The 24,437-nt window shown below is 41.8% G+C and overlaps 4 protein-coding genes across 11 annotated transcripts; 1 reads left to right on the forward strand and 3 right to left on the reverse strand.

Annotated features, from left to right (window-relative positions):
* Nucleotides 1-577: 577 nt before the first annotated feature.
* slc35c2 (solute carrier family 35 member C2) lies at nt 578-10,733 on the reverse strand. Of its 7 annotated transcripts, none has more exons than XM_062392818.1 (10): nt 10,640-10,733; nt 9,114-9,327; nt 8,198-8,348; nt 7,794-7,857; nt 7,588-7,660; nt 6,633-6,801; nt 5,764-5,847; nt 4,305-4,480; nt 3,260-3,389; nt 578-2,864 (listed from the first exon to the last, which is right to left on the reverse strand). In XM_062392818.1, exons 2-10 carry the CDS (start codon nt 9,222-9,224, stop codon nt 2,719-2,721), a joined length of 1,104 nt encoding a protein of 367 aa, XP_062248802.1. In that variant the 5' UTR covers nt 9,225-9,327; nt 10,640-10,733; the 3' UTR covers nt 578-2,718. The 7 variants fall into 7 exon arrangements, with proteins under 7 accessions (XP_062248802.1, XP_062248805.1, XP_062248806.1 ...); XM_062392821.1 differs by having other exon boundaries at nt 9,114-9,324; nt 10,640-10,731; XM_062392822.1 differs by lacking the exon at nt 10,640-10,733 and adding an exon at nt 9,654-10,204 and having other exon boundaries at nt 9,114-9,324.
* A 43-nt stretch (nt 10,734-10,776) lies between these two features.
* Nucleotides 10,777-11,460, forward strand: taf13 (TATA-box binding protein associated factor 13). Of its 2 annotated transcripts, none has more exons than XM_062392827.1 (2): nt 10,777-10,852; nt 10,979-11,460. In XM_062392827.1, exon 2 carries the CDS (start codon nt 10,980-10,982, stop codon nt 11,352-11,354), a length of 375 nt encoding a protein of 124 aa, XP_062248811.1. In that variant the 5' UTR covers nt 10,777-10,852; nt 10,979; the 3' UTR covers nt 11,355-11,460. The 2 variants fall into 2 exon arrangements, with proteins under 2 accessions (XP_062248811.1, XP_062248812.1); XM_062392828.1 differs by having other exon boundaries at nt 10,789-10,852; nt 10,976-11,460.
* A 965-nt stretch (nt 11,461-12,425) lies between these two features.
* Nucleotides 12,426-15,832, reverse strand: tnnc2.2 (troponin C2, fast skeletal type, tandem duplicate 2). The gene is made up of 6 exons (XM_062392826.1): nt 15,695-15,832; nt 14,822-14,873; nt 14,251-14,394; nt 13,835-13,949; nt 13,344-13,480; nt 12,426-13,076 (listed from the first exon to the last, which is right to left on the reverse strand). The coding sequence occupies exons 1-6, from the start codon at nt 15,695-15,697 to the stop codon at nt 13,045-13,047; spliced, it is 483 nt and encodes a 160-aa protein (XP_062248810.1). The 5' UTR covers nt 15,698-15,832; the 3' UTR covers nt 12,426-13,044.
* A 1,591-nt stretch (nt 15,833-17,423) lies between these two features.
* On the reverse strand, nt 17,424-23,754 carry LOC133957311 (troponin C, skeletal muscle-like). Its single transcript, XM_062392825.1, has 6 exons — nt 23,603-23,754; nt 21,378-21,432; nt 20,953-21,096; nt 19,821-19,935; nt 19,086-19,222; nt 17,424-17,879 (listed from the first exon to the last, which is right to left on the reverse strand). Exons 1-6 carry the CDS (start codon nt 23,603-23,605, stop codon nt 17,848-17,850), a joined length of 486 nt encoding a protein of 161 aa, XP_062248809.1. The 5' UTR covers nt 23,606-23,754; the 3' UTR covers nt 17,424-17,847.
* Nucleotides 23,755-24,437: the final 683 nt, after the last annotated feature.

A 24,437-nucleotide genomic window follows, 5' to 3' on the forward strand; every position in this document is an offset into this window, starting at 1 on the left:
AGAGAATCTCCTGCTACGTGGTTCATTAAGATTAAGATTAAGATTAAGATGCATTTATTAGTCCCAAACACATGCACAGACATGCACAAGCACACTCATGCAGGTTGGGAAATGTAACCTCTGCTTTTGACCCATCTGGTGCAGGACACACAGAGCAGTGAGCGACCATGTACGGCGCCCGGGGAGCAGATGTTGGGGGAGTAAGGTGCCTTGCTCAGGGGCACTAGACAGGGTAGGGAGAATCCTCTTGGATTTTTGGACAGATCGATTCAGGTTCGTCTTTTTGTTGTTTCTCCGTGGAGTCGAACCAGAGACGCACCAGAGACCTTTTCTGCCCATAGTCCAAGTTTCTGCCATTAGTCCACCGCCTCTCCCTACATGTGTGATAGGGAAGCGCCAGGGAGAGTCCGAACCCATTTGTGCGAACATCCTGCGAAGTTCATGTCTGAAACGGCTTCCCAGTAAAAACTCTGGGGAAAGTCCAGATGTGAAAAACACAGCAGGAGGTCCTCTGGAGGATTCTCTTCGAGCAGTGTGACAATTATAACAAGTAACAAGAGCAAAATTGGAGAAAAAACACAAAGCAAACATAATTTAATATCTCCGGATGAAAGCGATGCCATACATGAAGAAGACAACTATGAAGATGTCAAGAGAGTTTTCAGTGGTTTCGGGCCAACACTGGTGTTATTGTCCTGGTAACAAAACATGTGATCTCCACAGCGGAGTTTATACATTAGTTCAGACAACAACTTGCATTTACAAACTTTACAATAACAAAGCAATATTTATGATTTGGGGGGCTCTGCACATGGAAGCAACATGCTTCTATAGCTTCTCCATCTATAGGTGCATATTGAAATATTTGAATAGCATGGAACAGTTATTTTTTCCTAATTTAATGGAAAAAGTCAAACTTGAATATAATCTAGATTGTGATTGATGGGCAGTCAACTCGCCTGAACTGAACCCCATAGAATCTATTTAGTATTGTCAAGAGGAAGAAGAGAAACAAAACAATACGGGTAAGCTGAATGCCGCTGAATGCCGCTGGCAAAGCAACCTGGCTGTCACTAATGCCTCAGCAGTGCCACACTGCATTGAAGAGTAGCTTATGCTAAAGTACCCTGCATCATGTTCAACATACTTTCAGCAGTTGGACATTCCTGTATTATAAAGCCTTTTTTCGATGCATCTTAGCAAATATATTACATTACATGTAATTTGGCTTGAAGACTTTTGTCCAAAGCTACTTACATTAAGTACACTCAACATTTTTTATGAGGGGCATTTAGGGGTTCGGTATCTTTTCAAGGACACTTCGGCATGAAGATGGGTAAGAGTGGGGCTTGAACCGGCAACCTTCTTGTTGGAGAGCGACCACTCTGTCTAACAGGTGACCATCATTAGCTTGGCATCATGGACACATTTGATCAAGTGAATTGACAGGAATTCAATAAAAATAAGTTTATAAGGAAGATGAGAAAATGACATTTTAAAGTGTGTTTCCCTTACACATTTATTCTGGAATTAAAAATATAATTTAGACTTCTTTTTCCACATCATTGCAACAATGCTGCATTTTTACAGAAAATCATGAAAAAAACAAAAACATTGATATGGCTTAAAACTGACTGAGAATTAATCATGAAAGATTTTAAAAAATAGCTCTTTGAAGACAATAAAAAGGCACATAATGGTACAACTACCTCAGATCCATTTCGTCCCATAGCACATTTTGTGAGCTCTGTTAGATTCTGATTAAAAGTAACTACATTGTGATATGTACCAGTGTTTGGACACACACTATAGCTTCTTGTTGAAAGGGACTTCATTCCATCAGACCTGACATGTAGCCAACCTTTGTTATGGTGCAGTATGTGTCTATTTTACTCTTAAGACTTTGTGTCCTTTTAGGGATCTCACTCACAGCTTGACATCGGCCATATCTGAAAATGTATGTAAACATTGAGTGGGCTTGATAAATCAAATTAGTCAACAATTGGATAGCAAATCTAAATTTTAGATAATCAATTAAACATTTGAGCTGCTTTTTCAATCAAATATGCCAAACATTCCCTGCTATGTTAAAAGTTTCTCAAATGTGGTGACAGGAGTTGAGTTTCAAGATGAACCTTAAGGCTTTAGATCAAGTTCTGATTTTTTTCTAAAAATTATTTGATTAGTCAAGAAAACAACCTGCAGATTCAGATTTACTCCTCCTACTTCCTAATCACGGTGATACCAATGTTCTGTGCAGGGACATGTGCAGAACACATGTATTTAGGTATATATAACAAAGTCAGAAGATATTCCCACAGTGTGACAAGTCTATAGCAAAGGAAAAGGACCCACTACAATTCAAAGTGTCAAATTATCACCTAAAATTTAAGGCTCTCCTCCCCCATACATCTTACTTTGACACTTGCATGTATTAGCTACATTTCAGAAGCCCCCCCTAAGGCAAAACATCATAACTTGTCTCACGTTCAAAGTCCACAGTTAATGTACAGCTAATTCCCGCCCGAAGACACGATCAGTAGGAGTAAAGAGCTGAAGAGACTGTTCCATCTGTGTCTCCAGAGCAGTTTTTTGGAAGTGCTGAAGCACTTATTTGGTGTGTTATGAGAGAGCTGTAGAGCCATGTGTGGTATGATGGCAGTCAAGACTTCATTGGCTAGTATCCTATGTCAAGACTTCATTGGCTCGTATCCTATGTCAGTGCAGAGTGATTTCTTGCTCCTCATCTTCGTCGCTGTATCCATCAGCAGCTGAATCCTCTGCATTGTCTCTGTTCTGCTGCAGCAACGGCAACTCAAGCTCTGGGCTTCGACTGTTCAGCTGCCTTAACGTTGGGACCTTATCTGATGGAAAAAAATACCACAACGTTGACATCATCATCGCTTTTACATCCATTCAAAAACTTGCCTGATTATTACTACATGAACGTAGATGTTTGAGCTTTACAGAGCGTTAACGCTAGGGACAGCTTCACTGTGCTCATCGTTTGTCAGTCATGTTTCTGTTATATATAGAACTTACATATTATGATGTGGAAACTTGACGCCCGAGGATAAACTGTTCAGTGTGGTACAAAACATCTTGTGAACAATGATTAAACTTACAAAATTGCATATTTGAAACATCCTCAAATATATCTCGAGTGGATTTTTTTTATATTTAATTGATTCTCATTATGTTGGTGCTAATACAAATTCAAACCTTATCTTAAGAATAACAATAAAACAAACTTACTTACTTTTTGAATAGTATGTCTTGAGTCCCACATGTAATGAAATGCCACAGAGGCACACAGTGAATCCAAGCCAATTCAGCGAGCTCATTTTGTCTCCCATCAGAGCTGCTGCTAAAAGCAGAGTACACACCTCCTGAAGGAAAACAAGACAACAGTGGGCGACAAAAAAAGTTATGTGTTAGAGTAACATGAACAAGTCCAGAATGCTGCCGCTGTGATGCTCATTACAAAGCAAAAACACTAAAAGCTTTTGGATTGATTAAAAATGCAGACAACTGTTGATGTGTTCAGAACCTCAGCAGGAACAGAGCTGTCTGCATTTCAAAGCTCATCCACAATTAAACATTCATTGTATAGAATGTAGTGACATCTACTGGTGAAGTGGCATGTTGCAGCTGAATACCCCTCACTTCATCCTCCTCTCCTAAAAGTGAAAGAGAATCTGTGGTAGACTTCAGTTGTCATAAGAAATCAAAGGTGTTTGGTTAATCCAGTCTGGACTACTGTTAACAAATATTTATATATAAAACATTTACAATTTAGATGAAACACACTAACGATTATTTTGTATTCAAATTCTGCCAATTTATCCCTTTCACCTAAATCACACTTAACCTTTAAGTATTTTAAAGCCAACAAAGTTGTGGAGTTTAAAACCCCCATGAAATAACCCATAATAGGCACCTTTTTTACACCAAAATTACTAAGTGAAAGTATACCAAGTATTAAATGAGGGTAAAAACGTTAAAAAGACAGTTGGCTCCTCTCCCTCTGCCAGTAGAGGAGTTAGTCTTTTGTTGTTTGACGTGACTAGGGCACCAAAAAACTAGGTTCTCTCACAGTGTCTTGCCGAATAAGCACATTCACCCGGGTGTCACGTTTCCATAAGGAGCCAATCTGAGCCGGAGTCGATTAAAACTACTGTGTCTATGTCACAGTCTTTTGATCAGTGAGCGAATGTGGATTGTATCTTTTCCCAGTGCAGACAGAAACCAGATGTTAGTGAGTGTTAGTTGGTTTAATGGGGCTATATTGAACTGAAAAGCACCTTAAAGATCCCTGATATTGATAGAGTAAGGCTGGAAGTTCGGGAGACGAGCAGGAACTCCGAGAAGCCTAAACCAAAGGCCAGCGACCCGCCGATACTCAGTGTGAAGAGTGAGTATAGGAGAGGTGAAAGCTCTGTCGTCCGGAACAGCTTTTCTGAGGTACTGAGGCTCAGCCCTGGAGAGAGACAAAGAGGAGAGAATCAACACAAAGGCATCATTAATAAGACATCAATTCATATCAAGGCCAATTCCCTGTAGAGCTTGTATGAAGATGTTCTCTCAGGGAATGCATAACTTTAAAATGTCACTGCCAGAGCTGCTTGAGCCTGCAGAGATTTACCTGTAGATTTGGGAGGCAAAACCAATGAAAAAGACAGAGTAAAGCATCTAATCAGTGTTGGATCTCTGGCAGGCGATGGCAAGCATCTGGAATGTCACGTGTATCACAAAACATAAGCGTATTCACACAGTCAGGGAGCGGTGTTTACTCACTCTCATAACAACCAAAAAACCACATTAAGCACATTATGACTGGTTTGGGGTGTGAAACAAATACAGCTAATGAGAAAATATTTGATCTGCAGCTACCTGTTACATTGACTATTCAAGCTGAAAAGCAGGAGGGAAGTAATGTAAGCATGTGTGGCACTGAAGGCTCGGTGAAACTATGGGTCTGCCTCAGTGCCCGCACTCATAGACATCAGTAACAACCAACTGCAATTGGAAGTCTCCGCCAACCAGTGCAGTTGCAGTGGCTCCAGTTGTTACTGTCACCGTAACTTGACCTTTGACCACTGAAATTGTATCTGTGCAGACTTGAGATACCATGTTCAAGAGGCTAAAAACATGTTTTTTAAAGGGATAGTTCATCCCAAAAAATTCAAATTCACTTATTTTCTAACTCACCACTTTGCCGATGGGGGGTGGGTGAAGTGTTTGAGTCCACAAAACATTTCTGGAGAGTCAGTGGTAAACTTTCTGAGAGCAGAATCCGATGCAACGTAATCAAACAACAGAAAAGCCATATCCCCATCATCATAGGGGTGAGTAGATAATGAGTGAATTTTCATTATAGTGTGAGCTATCCCTTTAAGTCGTTCTTGAGAAGTCATATTCACAAGAATTGGACGAATGGATTGACAACCCAAAAATATTATACCTTTCCCCAACATGGAAGCATAAAAACAGAGATGGTAACGTTCTCATACACGCCAATACAGTATTCTTTGTTATTTTTATAATCATTATATACACTATTATTTCATTATCATGGGAGGTAAAAGGTTGCTCAAAGAGTCTCTTACCTTAAATATACAGGTGAAATATATGCACAGGAATCTTTAAAATATCTGTTTTTGAAAACAACTCAAATTCTGTAATTAGGCCTGTAGAGGTTAGTTTGCTGCATCCTCAGGCTTTACTGCAGAGGACACAGTACAGCTGCAGACTGAATCTCACCTTCGTTAAACAGGAAGAGGGGAAAGAGGCCAACAAACATGAGAGGTTGTAGGTGGTACATGGCGTCTATCGGGTTCTGAAGGCCTGAAGGAGGGAACAATATTCAAATTCAGGTTAAAGAGGAGGAAAACTGGTTTAGAGCAGATAACATCAACATTTCATGGCTATTGTCAAACATGAATACGACTTTAGATGTACTGAACAGTGTTGAATGTATTGTTTTAATTGGGTTAATATTATTTTTATTAGTATTCCGCAGCGCTTCTGTCAATGTTTTCCCATGACACTATTTACTTATCAATTCAAAGCGAGAAGACTGTGAGGCGAACTGCACAATGATTTTTAACTGACAGTCATAGTTAGATTTACCATTACCTCCACCAAGAAGGTTATGTTTTTTACCCATGTCTGGTTGTTTGTTGTTTTGTTTGTAAGCAAGATTACGCAAAAACTACTAGACGTATTACTTTCCTGTCTGGAAGGATGTGGTATGGGTCAGGGAAGAACCCATTATATTTAGCTGCGGATCCGGATCACGGGATGGATCCAGGAATATTAATTCATTTCTTTAACATTACAAGATTGACCCGTTTTGAGGCATTTGATTTTCCAAGGAATAATACAAATAAAAAAACTGACATTATTAGGCGACTGATTTTCTATCCCTATGTGCAATATGGTGCAGCTTGATTGCATATAAATGGACCATAGGTACACGTACTGAATGCCAATCTAGCTTCTCATTTGCAATCAAAAAAGGCTCTCTTCAAAAGTAGTGGTTCAACCCACCTCTTTAACTAACTCAATTCATTCAGGAACCACTCAACAGAAATACATCATTTTCAATACGACAGTGAATCAACACTGACCCAGCTCTGCCTTTTGCATCAGGAGCTGGGTGAGGGTCCAGCGGATCCCCCCTATGAAGGACGCCAGCAGCACCATGACGAACCCCTCCAGGTTGAACTGGGTTGACTCGTATGTAAACATAAACAGACCGATGGAGATCAGCAGGACCACCACGATCAGGAATGGGTTCTGATTGAAAGGGACACAAAAAGAGAGAGAGAGAGTAAGGGGTCAGGTATAAGAAAAACATGTAAATGGACAAACTAACAATGTGAGGAAGATTCTTCAGGAATTAGTTTGGAATACCATTTTGGGAAATAAGTCAAAATGTCAAAACAGACGTCAACTCCTCTCGTCCTTTAAATCCAGTTATGAGGGTGACTGACAGCTGTGTGAGCTGACGTGGACACATTGATATCCTTGCATTATTCCAGTCCAGGCTATTCCAGTTGCAGAATTGCAGCCACCGTTGGCCAGATTGTTTGGTTTCACCTTTTCAGCAGAAGCAGATTTCTCTTCTCTTTTCTCTACAAAGCCTGAACACTGATTAGAACATGCAATAACTTCCTTGTTATCAAAACTGAAGAATAACATCACCAGTTCATTTGCACAAGGAATTATATATAGGCAGGCATGTGTTAGTTTCTATCTGTGCTCAGTTTGTATTAGAAGTGAGTGAATGTTGGGTAGAACTTATTTCAATATCCAGAAGACGAATACAGCAGGGATCAGGTAATAATAAATAATTTGTGATCAACAATGTTATTGAGCATGCAGATTATTCTGTTAATATAAATGTCATTGTCCTTTGATCTCTTCCTCAAAGTTACCGAACCTTCTGTTCTTTTTGGTTGTTTTACTAAATCCAGGAAGCAGATCGTAACTCCAGAAGAAACAATTAGATGATTCATAGTTTTTGCACAACACATGATTTCCACAAATGTTTGAGGTTGAAACAAAGAAATTCTCACTCACCGGCTCCTCTAGTTTGAACAACAAGGAGAAAAAGAGAATAAAGAGTACTGCCGTGGACTTGGTCATGGTGTACCTGAAAATAATATGAAACAAGCAGCAGAAAGTTAAAATACAATAAGGGGTTAAATATAAAAATCTAAAGCTGAGGTTTGTCAGTTCATACTCAAGTCATATCTTCTATTTGAAAAGCATATGTTCAAACTCACAAGCTAATGGTGATAAAGAGTAAACTCCAGTTGGAAAGTCCAATATCCAGTGCTGTGGCCAAGGCTGGTGAAGACAGAATATAGGACTTTAAGAAAACGGTGAAAAGAGAACGTTGAAAAGAGATGCTTTGTAGTAGGTTATCAATAACAGAAATGCTTTAATACATAAAACAAGTCTGCTTGTTCATGATAGTAAAAGCCGTATTGGTTTGATCAAATCTTCAACTATCCCTGTACTGATGATGTAATATTTCTATTACTGTGGACTTTAGTCAAATGTTTTCACTCAGTCTGCTTAGTCAGACATGATTAAGATCTGTCATTTCTCTGTATTTCTCTGAATACTTTGCACTGACTTCCAGGCAGATAGGGAAAACTCTCAAGAGCTCAATCTAAAATCTCACCAGTGGGTGCCACTTTTATGAGGTAATCTGACCAACTCAGAATAACGCGGGATTTCCCTGTCCAGCACTGCATGGCCCTTCTCGTCAGAGACGACAGGCAGAAGATGATGGTGAGGTGAACCAACGTCATGAAGAGGGGGTAGTGGAAACCCTGAGAGGGGGAGAGAAAAACAGAGCAGGTCATCTCAGACAGGGACGAGGTTGAGATGGGTAATTTGCTCAGACGCGTTCACAATAGCAACAAATCCTCCACAGGACTCAGGTGAGGGTTGGTGCAGCTGGCAAAGACAGGGTGCAATTTAAAAATTCCATTCGTTTGTGTTCTCCAGAGTTCAGCACATGTCATTAAGCAGCGATAGATTCACTGTATGAATGAGTGAATGGCAAAACTGTACTATTTTTATCATTATTATTAATAATAAAGCATGTCTAGTTAAGATTAAGATTAAGATTGTAATGCATTTATTAGTCCCAAACACATGCACAGACATGCACAGGCAGGTAGGGAAATGTAACCTCTGCTTTTGACCCATCAGGTGCAGGACAAACAGAGCAGTGAGCGACCATGTACGGCGCCCGGGGAGCAGATGTTGGGGAAGTAAGGTGCCTTGCTCAGGGGCACTAGACAGGGTAGGGAGAATCCTCTTGGATTTTTGGACAGATCAATCCAGGTTTGTCTTTTTGTTGTTTCTCCGTGGAGTCGAACCAGAGACGAACCAGAGACCTTCTCTGCCCATAGTCCAAGTTTCTGCCACTAGTCCACCGCCTCATCGAGACGAGAAAAGCGTACATAAATACACCCATTACCTTTTTTAATTTTCTTCTTTAATCACCAGAGGTATAAGTCAATATGTCCTGTGAAGAGGAACAGTTGCATTTAGGAAGCCAGCTGTGCTGTATGAACTCCTTCACTTACCCTCATCAGCCATTTGTTGTAGAAGGTGATGCCGATAGAGAAGATATAGTAGAGGAGAACCAATCCAACGTTGCGAAGCCCCCGACAGAGGAACTGGACAGGGCACGCCATGTAGGGGCTGCCAGGCTCAGCTGTCCAGCACAGACAGCTACTGAAGGGATGTCATCTCTTAACTGACTCTGAATCCATCCCTGTTGTCACCCATGTCTGACTTCTTCAGGAGAGAGGGAAACCCCCGTGTGGTGGAGGAGAAAGGGCCGATATGGGACAGAGAAATACAATTAGAGTTATAATGTTTTACAGAGAGCAAGCATATGGTTTTCAGAGCAGCAAATAATCCCAGTGCAGCGTTGACAGAAACCGGTTTGATAACCACAGGGAGCTAGCTGCTAAACCACGTCAGCTAACTGTTGAGCTACAATCCACCTAATGTTAACCACATTGAACCGACACGAGTTAGTTTTGGGCTATTGATTAGACAGCATCTTCCAGTATCAGCGACTCTACTCACCGGAGGCTTAAGACAGTGGTTGCACTCACCAGATGTTGACTGAGTTGGACAGCACGGATCTTTGACTGCTTGTTATCTGCGCTAACTATCCCTTTAGCCCATTCATCCACCTGCTGTCAATAAATCAGTAAATCGGTAAATCAGCGAACGTATGGCTGAACGTTGAGCTTTAACCCTCACTGTCTTTCTGAAACCTGTGACAGAGCACACAGTGCGATCGCCCCTGAGAGGTGTCATCACCGCACGGCGACAGCCACGTAGTCCAACCCCCTTATTAATATTTGCAGTGTCCGTGTGTCACCTACAAGTCACATGCACACACACTTAAGGCCTTAAACGAAATGTCCGAACCCGCCCTGCAATTCGGCGTCCACACAACCATTTACAACCAACCAGAAATGCATACGAGGTGATACATGTGTGATTTTCTTGCTTTGCTTCTGTGCCCAGAGCTCGCTGCGCCCCGTTGGAGCACGAAAATCCACAAGCCAAAACTCTATGTGGGCTTCATATTCGATCTCTTTAACCAAGGGGCCGGGATCATTCAGCCTGTCACCACAAACACTGTTGTTGGCTACACTGTTCACTGTGTTTGTACTAGCCCTGGGTCAGAGCTCATGTTTACATCCACTGTCGTGACGCGTCCCTCGGCTGCTCTGGCAGGAAGCAGTCCAGTTACACACCCGGCAACTTGGTTAACCCCGCAAACCCGGGTCAGCAGCCGGGCCAGCAAGTCCTGGGCTAAACTTCGGGTTGGTTAGCCGACTTTGAAACGTGGCAGAATGATGCCATTGTCAAAGCGACCTGCGCTTTAGCTTAAGTCTAACAGCTCCTTAGCATGAAGCTAAGTGCAGTGTGAGAAATAGCCACACGGCTAGTAAACAATGCAATACGGTGGCGACCCAGACAGAAGAGCGTCATATCTCTGCATTAAGTTTGGCCTCGGGTTGACATGAACGAGACTTGGTGGCGAATGAAGTAATAAAAAACATAACGTGTTAATAGAGCAGCCTACCGTCAGTCATGGTGACGGGTCACTTTGGTTGAGCAGCATGTGCAAACTTCGAGACGCAACTATCTTGACTTGTGGCAAAGAGCGTTTGGGCGAAATAACCACTAGGGGCAGTATTTATTAAATTTAACGTTTTTCTCAATGGATCTCTTCCGCAGTCAACAAACCAGAGGCGGAAGTAAATACAGGCTGTTGTTCTCCTGGCTGAGAGGGAAGGTGATGCTTCTGTTTTGCTGTATATTATATGCTCTGTCTTTAACTGCATATTAGTCAGCGTCACAGCTCAGTGCCATTAAGTTGCACGCGGCGTTGACCATACTTATCCGTGTTGTTTTCCAGCAGAATGGCGGATGAGGAGGACGAGACCGGCTTCGAGGAAGAGTTGGACGATGGCACCGGCGGGCTGGACGCTGGCCACGGGAAGAGGAAGAGGCTCTTCTCAAAGGAGCTGCGGTGCATGATGTACGGCTTCGGGGACGACCAGAACCCGTACACGGAGTCCGTGGACATCCTGGAGGACCTGGTGATCGATTTCATCACTGAAATGACCCACAAGGCCATGTCCATCGGGCGCCAGGGACGCGTCCAGGTGGAGGATATCGTGTTCCTGATCCGCAAGGACCCGAGGAAGTTCGCCAGAGTCAAAGACCTGCTGACCATGAACGAGGAGCTGAAGAGAGCCCGGAAGGCTTTCGATGAAGCCAACTATGGCTCGTAAAGTCACCCTGGGACACTTCATACACACAATATGGCTGTTTAATTTGTTTACATGCTGTCGGGGCTGTTTTAAAATAAAGTTACCCGTATATGGTTTTATCAGTCAATTGTTAAGTTTAATGTGATCAATTTACCAGAATAGATCTGAACATTAGACATGTTTACATGGACACCAATATTTTGATATCAAGCTAATTAAGACAATAATCTGAATAAGACACTCATGTCAACAGCACTTTCCCATTACCTGAACAAGCATTCAGACATGTTTTTGTATAAATTACATGATAACTTCTGATTTGAGATTTCACAGCATTTTGCAACTTCGACATAAAACATTTCCCAACTGCCTGACGGTGCATGCCCTGAGTAATGTCATGAGTCATAATCAGACTATGCTCTGTAACATGTAAGCAGGATTATGATAGAACATTCTATAAACAAACTTGGGTAAACAATCAAAATAATGTCTTGTATTGAAAAAGGTCAATATTTGGAATATTGCTGTCCATGTAAATATAGTCAGTGACATTTATGGCCTCAAAATCACAGACATAAATCAAGTGAAATATCAGTATCAGCGTAACACTGTACTGTATGTGCAGCCACTGCTTTCACCATAGCTTAGAGTTATGGCGTCTAGAGCTGCAAACATAAGTCCCTGTTTTAGTCATTGTTTGGAGGTATTTTGTTAAGTAAAAGAATCAAAGGTCCTCAGTAGTAGCTTCTTCGCTGTGACAATTTGCAGGTTTCATCGTGCAATTTGATATAGTTGCCTCGGTAGGAATTCTTGGCCTGTAAAATGGAAGCCCCTACATTTAAGTATCTGCAATACGATGGGCTCCGTGCTGTCATGGTGGGATTCATGGCCATGAATCCCACCTTCACATAGTCCTTAACAGAGCTTTGTTAAGTACCCCCTTTCCCAGCCGATAAAAGTAATCCCATTCCAATCCGTGGGCGGCTCACACGTGAACAGCTCTGATCACAATCATGACTGTTGAGTCTCAGTGTTTGCCACAGAATCAGCTAATAAGGACAAAAGTGTGGTTCAAACAGAAATGGACAAAAAGAAGAAACAAACTGATTTTATTGATATTCCTCAAACCTTTTTTTTTTTTACACTGACCATGAATATGACAGACCAGCTACAAGTGACCATGTGTTAGTAAATTTATTCTGTTCAAGCAAATTACTTCTTTGTACAATGAAGTGGTTGAATAAATTGGTCTAAGTAGCAGGTAACAGGCCGCCGTTCTATCTAGATTACATCTCGATCAATGCTTTACCACCAGAGCGGGGAGGATGGTGGGGCGGGGGGGGTCGCTGATGACACGTATGCACGCTATGCATACTGCAAAGGGTGTGTGCGGAGAATTTCCCCCTTTGCTGCCTTGCCGTCCTGTCACGAAATACAGTTTCAGCGCAGCATCCATAGGCCGTCTGCATTCACAAACAAGCTGGGGCAGAGTGGAGCTCAGCCAGCGACCCCCCCAACCCGCACCCCAGCTGGGTGCCCGAGCCGTCTGTTGAGGATATCAATGAGGATGGAGAAGAGAGGCAGTGAACCCGGTGGACAGGGGATGTGTGTATGAGGGTGGGGCGGTGGTATAGTGGGGTCAGTAGGATAGTGTGTATTCAGAGTGGGGGGTTGATGGGGGAAGGAGGAATGTCCATGAGTCTTTCTGGTTTTACTGCACATTCTCCATCATCTTGAGGAATTCTGGAGGAAAAAATATAAAATAGAGCAGCTCAATACCACGATATTGTTAGCGGCTCAACTCTAAACCTTTAAAAAAATATAAACCCAGTCAAATAGAATTGTGATTACTAAAATTTAAATATTAAGGTACTTTAAATTATTTGTAGTGCTTCAAACACTCCCCATGTCCTTTAGTACTATATTCAATAGCAGAAAAAGTAATGTTCCGGTAATATTCTGACATCAAACCAACCTAATTATCATCACTACCATGGAGACTATACATACCATCATAGTCCAGCATGCCGTCAGCGTTCTTGTCTCCATCCTTCATCAGCTCATCAATCTCCTCCTCTGAGATGGGCTCGCCGGTGCTGCGGATGATGAGGGCGAACTCCTCTCTGTCGATGTAGCCGTCGGCGTTCCTGGACGAAGCAAACAAAGTGTGTATGGTTGTAAATATAAACGAGCATCTATGGTAAGAAAAAAATATCCTGTCAGCAGAAAATCAGTGTATATGTATGTTCTGTGGTTGTATGACCCTAAGCACTCAACAGAGCTTTTTTTTGGCATGTACAGAGTTAATGTGAGTGGACTCATGTTGTAGGGGCCTATATATTTGAACAGTCACACATAGTATGAGGACTATTCCTTGTGGTTCCCCATAACGTAAACCATTGCGTTCAACATGAACACGTGATTTAAAGTTATGCTCAGATACGTCTTGGGTGTGAGAGTCTGCGTGTGTTTATGTGTGGTCAGCAACAGTGGGACCGTACTTGTCGAACACACGGAAGCACTCTGCCAACTCTTCCTCGCTCTTGCCGGCCTGGTCCTCCTTTAGGAGCCTCACCATCATGACCAAGAACTCCTCGAAGTCAATGGTACCGCTACCTGAGTTTGAACAAGAGGCCACATAACAGATTAACAACGGTCAGCCCGGTGCCACGTGCCCCCTCTTCGCCACGTCTTTGTGCGCACCATTTTACTCACGAACAACAAAATTAATCACTTAAGTTAAGTGAAAACCATGAAGCCAAAAATAGGTCACTGATTTTAAGTAGAACCATGTATATTAACTTTCGATTCTTAATGATGCCTTTCCACGTAAAGTTGGCTGCTGTGCTGCTTCTGCGTAAAAACGCTCATTGCGCACACCGGGCTTATAACAGATACACTGTGACCCGTGGCTCACCATCCTCATCGACCTCCTCGATGATCTCATCCAACTCCTCTCTTGTCGGGTTCTGGCCCAGCATCCTCATGACTTGTCCCAACTCCTTGGTGCTGATATCACCGCCACCGTCGGTGTCGAACATGTCGAATGCGGCTTTGAATTCTGGGTGAGACAAGAAGACACGGTCAAATTCCGACGGATACTAGATGTGCTGAAAGAAAATTTGAAGATGGAACTATATAACGATTACGCATAAATAACCCCCGTCCACACTTCAAATTGAGCTTAAATAGACTTAATCATCTGGGTTAATGACTGAAGTAAATCATCCTAAAACTTGCTGTGATATGCTGAGCATCCTTTTGCTCACTGACTGCACGGACGATCTCATATTGTCTCCCGTTTCTAATGGGACTCGTTGTGAAAATGAATAAAATCATTTTCACAACGAGTTCCTCGGAATGGTTCCTTTTTACTTGCCATCAGATGTGATACCATTGCAGAAACAAACCAGTCCGCTTGTCGTTAGTAATCTGATCCACTACTCGTTCCTGTGCAAAGTAACGCGTTACTGTAGCCTTTTACTCACCAGCCAGCATTTCCTCGCTCAGGTAGGAGCGGGCTTCTTGTTGCGCGTCAGTCTGGAAGAAAACAGGGGACACGATGTCACATCATGATTCACTACAGGCTCATTCATATAGTCCAGTTAACATCCAGTCACACTGAGTCTCACAGAAACGGTCTCACTGTAGCAACAGTCGCAATTCCCACGGACATTAAACGCGTAAAAGTCAATCCATCAAATTAAGGATGCGCATTAAACAAAAAGTAAACGTTTGAATCAACATTTTAAAGTGTAAACTATATTGTTCCCTACATTTGAGACGATGTGTCTTTTTTTTTTTTAAGAAAGTGTATTATTAGAGTTTCTAATAATATCAATCAATCAGTCATGTCGGATTTCGTTGGGGAGTCTCAACAGGTTTTTGTGCCGGCTGTAAATTAGTGCGGCTATTTCCGGCTCAACACATTAGACTCTGCTGCAAATGGCCTGCAGACATCCAATCCCTGGGAATTTGTTGCCCAAGCAGAATCCGCAGCTGACACCCAACCGGCACCCACTCTTAACTTTCTACCAGGATTAAAATAATTAGCAAAAGATGACTGGCTACAACTAACAGGCTGTTTAGAAACAACTCAATTCAAATGCAACTAAACTGTTTCCGAATGAAAAATGTAGTCATATTCTAATGAGATCTTTAAGGGAAGCCAACACATTAACACCTACGCATCATTCACGAAAGGAAATATGCTCAGTAGATAGATTTTTACGCATTAATATTCCACTAATAGTTATTAAATGTCCACTTCACAATCTCTCGTTAATATGATTTAATAACTAATGTCTGCTTGGCCTCAACTCGAAATAGTTCATCTCATTTGCACAACTGACTGGTCTTACCATGTTTGTGGATTAGCTTTCCCCCCAAAATATCCAAGGATAAAAGAAAAGAACTAAAGGAGTGGTCAATCCGTGTGCACACCGACAGAGAGACTAAACGTCAAGTGATGGTTCACAGACACTTTAAACGGGGGAGCCAGATCCCGCCCCCTGCCTCTCACAGGCCTCCAGATTTAGTATCCTGAACTTTTAGGGTTCTGGGGCCAGGCCAGGCCAATCACACTTTAGAGAGGAAAGCTCCTGTTTCTTGAAGTTGCAAGACAGAGAATGTAAAATAGGAAAAGCAGGAGCTTTTAGCTCAACTTTGGTTATAAATGCCATAGTTCAGAAATTTACACAAAAGAACAGAGATGCAAAATGGAGTTTTTTTTAAAGGGGATGAAATAAATATGCAAAATATATTTCAGGCTTTCTCTGACATGGTTTGTTGAAACTGAGACCACGGGATGTCTTACGTGAGAAACAACTGTGACCTACTGTCAAATAATCCATACTGTAAAGCAACACACATCAAAAACTAATTATAACTGAATGCATTGGGTTACTCCATAGAAATTGCTCAATAAAATCTTTCAGTGGTGACCTCCTAGAATGGTTGAATTTAAATGTAGCCAGTATTTAAAAAGAAATACCAATAAAGCTACAGATCATGCAGCTGATCTTGGTGCTGGTGATTTCCATTTTGGCCTTGTAAATATAAGACAGTGGATGAGAAGGAGGGAGCCAAAGATTTCAAAGTAGGTAACAGGTTTTGTGATGACGGCATTTCAATCTTGGTGTGGAACCTCAAACCCAAAGAAAAATGCTGGGGGCCGGACCTAACCCCTCCCAACCCCCCCAACACCCCCACCAGCCGGCCTCCACCCTTTTAGCCGGGCCCTGAATAGCATGCAGGTTTTTGAGCTGTGAGAGAGAACAGGTTCGCAGGGCATATGCTTCCCATACACACCCATTGCCGCTTTGCAACGGGGGCGTATGGGAATAAAAACAACCTGCTGCTCCTTGTATGGTGGGCAGTTCCTGCAGGAGGAGGGCCCCGGGTGAGAGACGGGATAGGAGGGGAAGATGCTGAGGAGGGGAGCAGTTGTGGAGAAAGGGGGTGGGATGTTGCTTTTGAGAGGTGGTGGGGGGCTTGCAGGCTATATACTCGCGAGGGAGACCTCCATTTTCCAAAGGGAGAATTAACTCATCTGCTCTGAGACTGACTGTCCCAAACTTCTAATGGCTTCACCTCCTCTCACACTAGGGCCTGGCCACTGGGGGCACTGATTTCTGCACTGGGAGACGTCTGCGTGAAGATCAGAAACAGAGCGCTACCTATGTGCCAGACTTAGGGGGAGTTGCAAGAGATGCAGTTGAAACCAGTTCATTGAAAGATTCTGCAGTGACAGTTTTCTTGTGCTGAATGAGACAGGAAAGATGGTGCCAGGTATTATCTATGCAAACACTGCTCTTTCAAAGTCCAGCATGGAGGATATTCTGAGTCTGGAACAGAGATAACAGCAGCTGAACAGTGTGTGTGTGTTTCTGCGTAACAGGACAGTGTTGCTTGTGGTGCAGAACGCTAACATGCCCTTGTGTCTGTGTATATGACTGCTTTTCATGTAGTTGTGTGTCTGTATGCGTATCTGAGTCCCACAGAGAGTTGAACAAAAGAAAGAAGCAGACAGGAGTTGGACAAGATCAGGCGTGTCAGGCATGCGTAGAAAAAATTGGTAAACAATAAGCATGAAGGAAAGAGTTTATTTATTTAAAAAGTACAAGACAAGGGTGGTAGGAGAATCAGTATTGAGGACGTTGAGGGGGTGGGAGGGTGGCAACCTTGATGGTGTAGCATTTCTGTAGGAGCGGCAGCTGCCCAGCAGACAGCTGGGTGGCCCTCGCAAGGAGATTGCAGGATGGCAGGGGCAAAGTGTCTTCGTCTTAAATGGTTTGAAGGGATATTTATAGATATCGTCACCCAACCCTGGGGCCTCGTATGAGAAGGGGGTAGGGATAAAGGCACTTGAGTTTCACTTGTATCCTGTAAGATCACTCAGAGAAATCACGTCCATAATCATACAGGGTTATACAACGTTTTGCTTTTGCTCCGAACAGATTTCCATCAGACAGAGTGCTTTACATGGTCACCAAGGAATGCAGAGCAGGTCTCATTACTGGACATTCTCCATCATTTTCAGAAACTCTGGAGGCACAGAGAGAGGACGGCAACAGTTAATCAACCAACCAACGCCCAGCTGTTTATTACACTTATATGAATGATGACTGATTGGGTCTAGTGAAAAGCTCAGCGGGAAGACGAAATCTGTGCCATGTGCAAATGTCAGGTCCAAGTCAAGTTAAGGCGAGCATGTGTTCGTAATGTATATTTGGTTATGATCAATAGTTCTTTATTCCAGTCATTCTATGTCTGCTTATTTCAATTTTAATCATTTTCAAATGAATATTTATATTTCTTCTTCTGCTCTATTTCAGCTCTATTCTATAGTTTGGCATTTTGAGATCTATAAGAATATGTTTATTTGGTTATAAAGTCATGTTTTCTCTAATAGACTGTTTTATACTGGGTTATGTTCCATGTCTTGGCCTGGCAGAGTGAATTTTTGAAGAGGCAGAATAATAATTTGAACACTTTGGTTTTTGGACAGAAACCACCAGGCTAGCTGTTTCTCCCGTTATCACTCTGAATGCCCTCCTTAGCTAACAGGTAGTTTTTTATTAACTTGTGAGCCCCAGCCAGTGCAAGGCGCCTATTGTTATTTTTTTATTTTATTTCTACTAAATTAAATCACATTTTCACAAAACTCCTAGACTTTTAACTGAAATTAGTCCTGCACATGGGCGTGGCTAAAAAGCTTTGTCACATCTAAACACCGGCCCCCACAGCATATTTCACTCAGATGTACCAAAACTGGTAACCTCTTAGCTTGAATCCATCAAGGTGTTGGGTGTTGGCCATTTTTAATTGTGGGTGTTTACAGAAACTGTCCATCTTCTTATTGTAATCAAATTTAAGCATAAAGACTAACTATCTATCTATCTATCTATCTATCTATCTATCTATCTATCTATCTATCTATCTATCTATCTGTCTGTCTGTCTGTCTGTCTGTCTGTCTGTCTGTCTGTCTGTCTGTCTGTCTGTCTGTCTGTCTGCCTGCCTGCCTGCCTGCCTGCCTGCCTGCCTGCCTGCCTGCCTGCCTGCCTGCCTGCCTGCCTGCCTGCCTGTCTGTCTGTCTGTCTGTCTGTCTGTCTATCCACATATTCTCCCTCAAATAAAAATGATTTTGCTTCCGCTGCTGTGAACAAGCTAATTCAGTTTTACCTGCTTTTTCTCTTTCTATTACCACACTGCTTTAACTACGTGAACTCTACAAGCTGCTCACTCTCACCATCAAAATCAATCTTTCCGTCCTTGTTTGTGTCCGATTCTCCGAACATCTCATCAATATCTTCCTCTGCGACTGATTCTCCAGTGAGATGCAGGATTTCTCCAAACTCCTCCCGGTCGACGAAACCATCTCCGTTCCTGCGAAGGGGGGGGGGGGGGGGGTTTCAAGTTCAAACAATACTAACACTGTATGTTCTATAGAGTCAAACAATAAAGATATTTTTAGGAAAATACAATGTATTATTTCAGGGTTAAAAGGTGAAATCCAACCATATATGTTCATATATAGACATAAATGTATAACAGAAAATATTTTCGATCAAGATCCTTTACATTTGATCAAGAATCATGACTTAAGTACTCACTAAGGTGGAAATGAATAATAAATGTTAGTTCTCTCTAGTGGACATAAGCAGTTGCTTAGTAAAGTGAAAAGAAACAACGGCAATATCCCAAGAGCCAGAAATCCAACCCTGGACATTTCAGTCATTTGGCAACAAGATACTTCAAACAAATTATTATGTTACTTGCTCACTGTGGGAACTATCATTTTAAGGACTCAATCTTTCCATAAAAAGTGCCTTGAGATATAGTTTGTTGTGATGTTTTTTTACCCAAGAAATTTAATTGAAATGTAAATATATCATAAACCATAAAAAGTTTCATTTTTGTTATTGTAATTTAATCTAATTTATTGACTCTTCAGTGTAGCCACAGTGCTAAGTTATTGTCATACTTATCAAAAATACGGAAGCATTCAGAGAGCTCCTCTTCACTCTTCCCAGTCTGGTCCTCCTTTAGTTGTTGCACCATCATGACCAGGAACTCCTCGAAGTCAATGGTACCGCTTCCTGAAGAGAGGGGACGGGGACGGGGACGGGGGGGGGGGGGGGGGGGGGGGGGGGCATCAGGAGACAGAGGAGGCAAGATTATGGAGAGAGGCAGTTTTTATTCCGAAATGACACTAATATGAACAAAAGATGGGGGGACTTTTGAGCACTTTGTGTTTTCCAAGCAGACTAAAGAGACCTTAATCTGACCTCATCCCTTTAGAGACAGGATTTATCCAACACAGGCTCACAAAATAACTCCTCTGCTCTATTGGCTGTATGATGAGTATACAGCTAGATGGATGGAACTTTAATTTTAAATCAGTTCTGTTACCTGTGATGATAGAAGAGAAGAAGCTCAATAAAAGGAGTTATACAACCCTGGGTTAAAGCAAGTGGAATCCGAAGTATGTTTAAGCTTTTTAAATGGTTTATTATACGAAATCTCTTCCCAACAGGGGAGATAACAGATCTAAATCCTGGATCAAGAAAGGATCTTATCTCTACTTTACAAAGTTTTTAATCATTTGTTGTCCTCAGGGTAACAATACGGAAAATCATTAGAAGACATTTCATGGTCGCACACCAGGGAAAATGTTGTTCAGTAGAGGTAACCGCCTTATATTGGGATTCAGTATTCAAAGCTCTGGATAATCTTTTTGAGCCACGTCTTGTTCTCTTTTCAGGGTTTGCCTGAAAACCAGCATTCATGGGAAAGTATTGTTGAATTAACACTGGATCTAGTCATGTTTTACACTATTTTGGTTATTACCTTTTTTTGTACATATGCAGATCCATTCTGTGATAAATATTTATCCAGATAACAATTTAAATTATCATATGCATAGGTGTTGGGGCCAATTTCCAATTGTCAATGCACTGGGGACAAACACTAACTTGCCTTCGGTACAGTTAGGGGCCTCTACTGTGGTTAAAGAATTGAGTGAGCTATCTGATCCTGTTTATCATCTTTAAAACGATTCGCATTAAGATTTGTCTGATAATACAGTCTTTGGTCAGATCTCACAATGACCTCACCATCCTCATCCACCTCCTCAATGATTGCGTCCAACTCCTCTCTTGAAGGGTTCTGGCCCAGCATCCTCATTACTTGTCCCAACTCCTTTGTGCTGATGTCACCGCCACCGTCGGTGTCGAACATGTCGAAGGCTGCCTTGAACTCTGAAAGGAGCGAGGAAATTAGTCAGACTCAGAAAGTTTCAGCTTTAACCGGCAAAACTAAATCAGAGTATAAAATGATTTTTTGTGCTCAAACGTGACATCTGGGAAGCTCAGTATGTCTTGATAAATGCAAGACATTCATATATGCATTTTAAACTGCGGATTCAGTCTCACTGACTTGCCATTCATGATTCATTACAAACATCAGAAGGTTGAAGACAGTCAGAGGAGGACCCTCAGGTAACTCATTCATGAAATAGAGTGGATAGAGAAGGACTAACCTGCAATCATCTCCTCCGTCAGGAAGGAGCGGGCATCACTCTGGGCGTCAGTGGGCTTCAAACAGGGAAATGGAAAAAGGTGGGAGGGGCAGTTGTGGAAGGATGAGAGGGGACATGGAGAAAGAGATAAGTTAATCTTTCTCATCAGACATAAACAGTACACCTGCAGCTGCATAGTCACATCATTGATACAAAGACCAACAGAGCAGGATGTGAGGTGTATAGCATCTTCCTCAGCTCTCCACACTCTCAACCGGCTGCTGCAGTTCCACAGGATCACTGGTGTCACATAAGCTGAAACTGCTGTTTTTATGTCTCAAAATCTGTCAGCCTCCTGTGGTGAGACAACTTGTCAATCTAATCACTTTTGTCTCAGCAGGCGGGTGGTTTCCTCAAAAAACGTATTTCTGAATCTTCTTGTCCATTAACTACAAATCATATCTATACTTGTGGTCTTTTACTAGTGATCATTGCTTCCAGACTCACTCAAGTGTTTTTCTATCTTTTAGGCAGCGAGACGAAGATTCATAGTCTTAAATATTCTTGGATTTAGTAATCTATGTTTCTCACGGTTTCACCTTAATGATAATTGTAAAAATAATGTAGTCCAATCTATTAGTACTTCCCACTCATTTGATAATGAGTGTTACTGTAAGATATACATCAATGACTGCTGAGCGCCAAAGTAATAATGTAGCAATGACTAATGAGTGCTTATTTATAAAGTAGTACTTAGTGCTTGTCTAACAGTGTATCAATCAAAATTGAATGCTGGTGTAATAACGTAGAAATTACTATTGAGTACTCATGATAGTGTAGCAATGACTGCTTAGTGCTAAATTAATGATGTAGCAATAACTACTGACTACATATATAATGATGTGGAAATGTAGCACACTTAAATAATCATAATATAAAGTATGCTGTATAGTAATACATGATAAAACAAGAATTTCTTTTTCATGCTGTAGTGCACTGGTATGATCCCTCCTCTTTGAAGCTGAGCTGTTATTTTCCATCCAGCTTGAACAAACCAAAGGTTGGCCTTGAAATAGTGTTATAGGTCAGGTAAGATGTCATGTTTAATCCCCCGCCAGCTGTCTGCACCAGCTAATAATGGTTCTTAAAGGGGAACGCAGCTCAGTATAATAGTCACTCATCACAAATTTAGGACTTTCTGCTCATTATCTATGAGGAAGACAATAGTTGAGGTTTCACACTCACACTGGTTTTGTTGAGCTCTACTTTTCGGACCAACCATTTAAACTTCAACCCGTTGGCTTCTTAATTTTCCATTAGTCCAGACTTAATTAACATTATACTGTAGATCATACTGTGCATGTAATAGGACTCTTTCTTGACAGCGTATGCCATTTTCTCAGTGTATTTAATTTTAATTCAGAAACAGCATTAACACCACTGGGTCTTGTGCAAGGTACTTATTCAGTGTTCTTAGAAACATTACAGAGTAATTCAAAGTGTACCAAAAGTAACAGATCCTTAAATTGAGTGCTGGTACACTTATATCGTTATATAAACCATTCTTTATCAATAGTTCAGGAGGACAGTAAGTTATTTTCATTGTTTGCTTGACAGAACTTCATCAATATTGTGATAGTTCTCTTTAAAGCTAATTTTAAGTTGACACTTCGGAGAGGATTTTTAGAGGGATTTTTCTCAAGGTGATTGTCCTAAGTTAGGACACTCAGGGAAGGCAGCATGTCCTCTCACTTTACTCGGCTGTGAGCGTTCTATATTTAGTATCGCCCCGTCCATCTAACTATCAATCAAATTTAGCTAACTTACAAAGAGTTGTAACACCAAAGCAGAACAAAATCATAGTATGCTGTAAACAAAGGGGGGTTACAGACATTGAACAGAGTTTTCCAACTGCAGGTAAGGTACATTATTTCTTTTGTCTATAGTGGGCATCAAACAACAACAACCAAAATTAACAGACAAAATTTGCAAACCACATTAATCTCCGAAAAAACATTTCAAGAATCCAAAGAGATAAAGCATCGCTTGCAGTGAAATCCAGCCATGCTGCAGATGAAGACTTGCTGGATGACTGAGGGGGAGCAGAATATGTAATCATCTCCATCCTCTGTCGCCTGGATTTCAATCCTCATCAATGGAAAACAAAAGCAAATCTCCACAGAACAAACAACATTTCCTTCTTCTCATGGCCCCTTTTACCTCCCTCTCAGTTGTCGGTCTCTTACCATGGTGGCTGGCTGTGCTGAACAACAGACACCGGTAAAAACAATAGTCTGGGGAATGAGGTCTCCAATCCACACTGTTCAGGTAGCACTGTGGCTTTTAACTCCCCCCCTAAGTACCCTCTTACCCCTCTATACATTTACTGAAAATGATCAGGATTGGGTAAGAGCCCCCCTCCTCAGACAGGAGCCAGCCAATCAAAACCAACTTTAATTTGTGCCCTCTTACAATGTCCTGATGGACATCCCCTTGTGTTACACTCTCCAATCCCCCATATTTAGATAACAGACAACCTCAGTGACATTCATGTGAAAAAAAGAAAACAGGCACCACAGGCATTGGGCAGCTGGAGGTTATTTTGGCAGAGGATCAACTGGGCATCACAGTGCAGATGGACACTTGATGTCACATACTGTAGAAGAACACACACACAAACACACACACACACGCACACGCACACACACACACACACACACACACACACACACACACACACACGGATTCTCTGACCCCTTCACAGTGTCTGTTAACCCATCTATCTGCCTGTCCTCCTGTCTTCACCGCTGCTGTGTGTCCTTGCACTTATGACATCTGTAACTTAAGAGGTCTGCAACTGTACTCCACCTGTAACCATTTCAGCTATTGGTCTCTGACTCTCACAACAAACCATATTAAATGGCTTCAAACAGGCAACGGCAGCAGAGATTACAACTGGAAAAAAGAAATAAAGTTGATTTGTATTGACATGGATGACTTCAGCTTTACCTGTATTTATATATTCATATACATTGTTAATCAAGCTCCCTGTTGTACTATGCATAGTGCAGGATCTCGTAC

The sequence above is a fragment of the Platichthys flesus genome, chromosome 7 (assembly GCF_949316205.1).
Source record: "Platichthys flesus chromosome 7, fPlaFle2.1, whole genome shotgun sequence".
Taxonomy (NCBI): Eukaryota; Metazoa; Chordata; class Actinopteri; order Pleuronectiformes; family Pleuronectidae; genus Platichthys; species Platichthys flesus.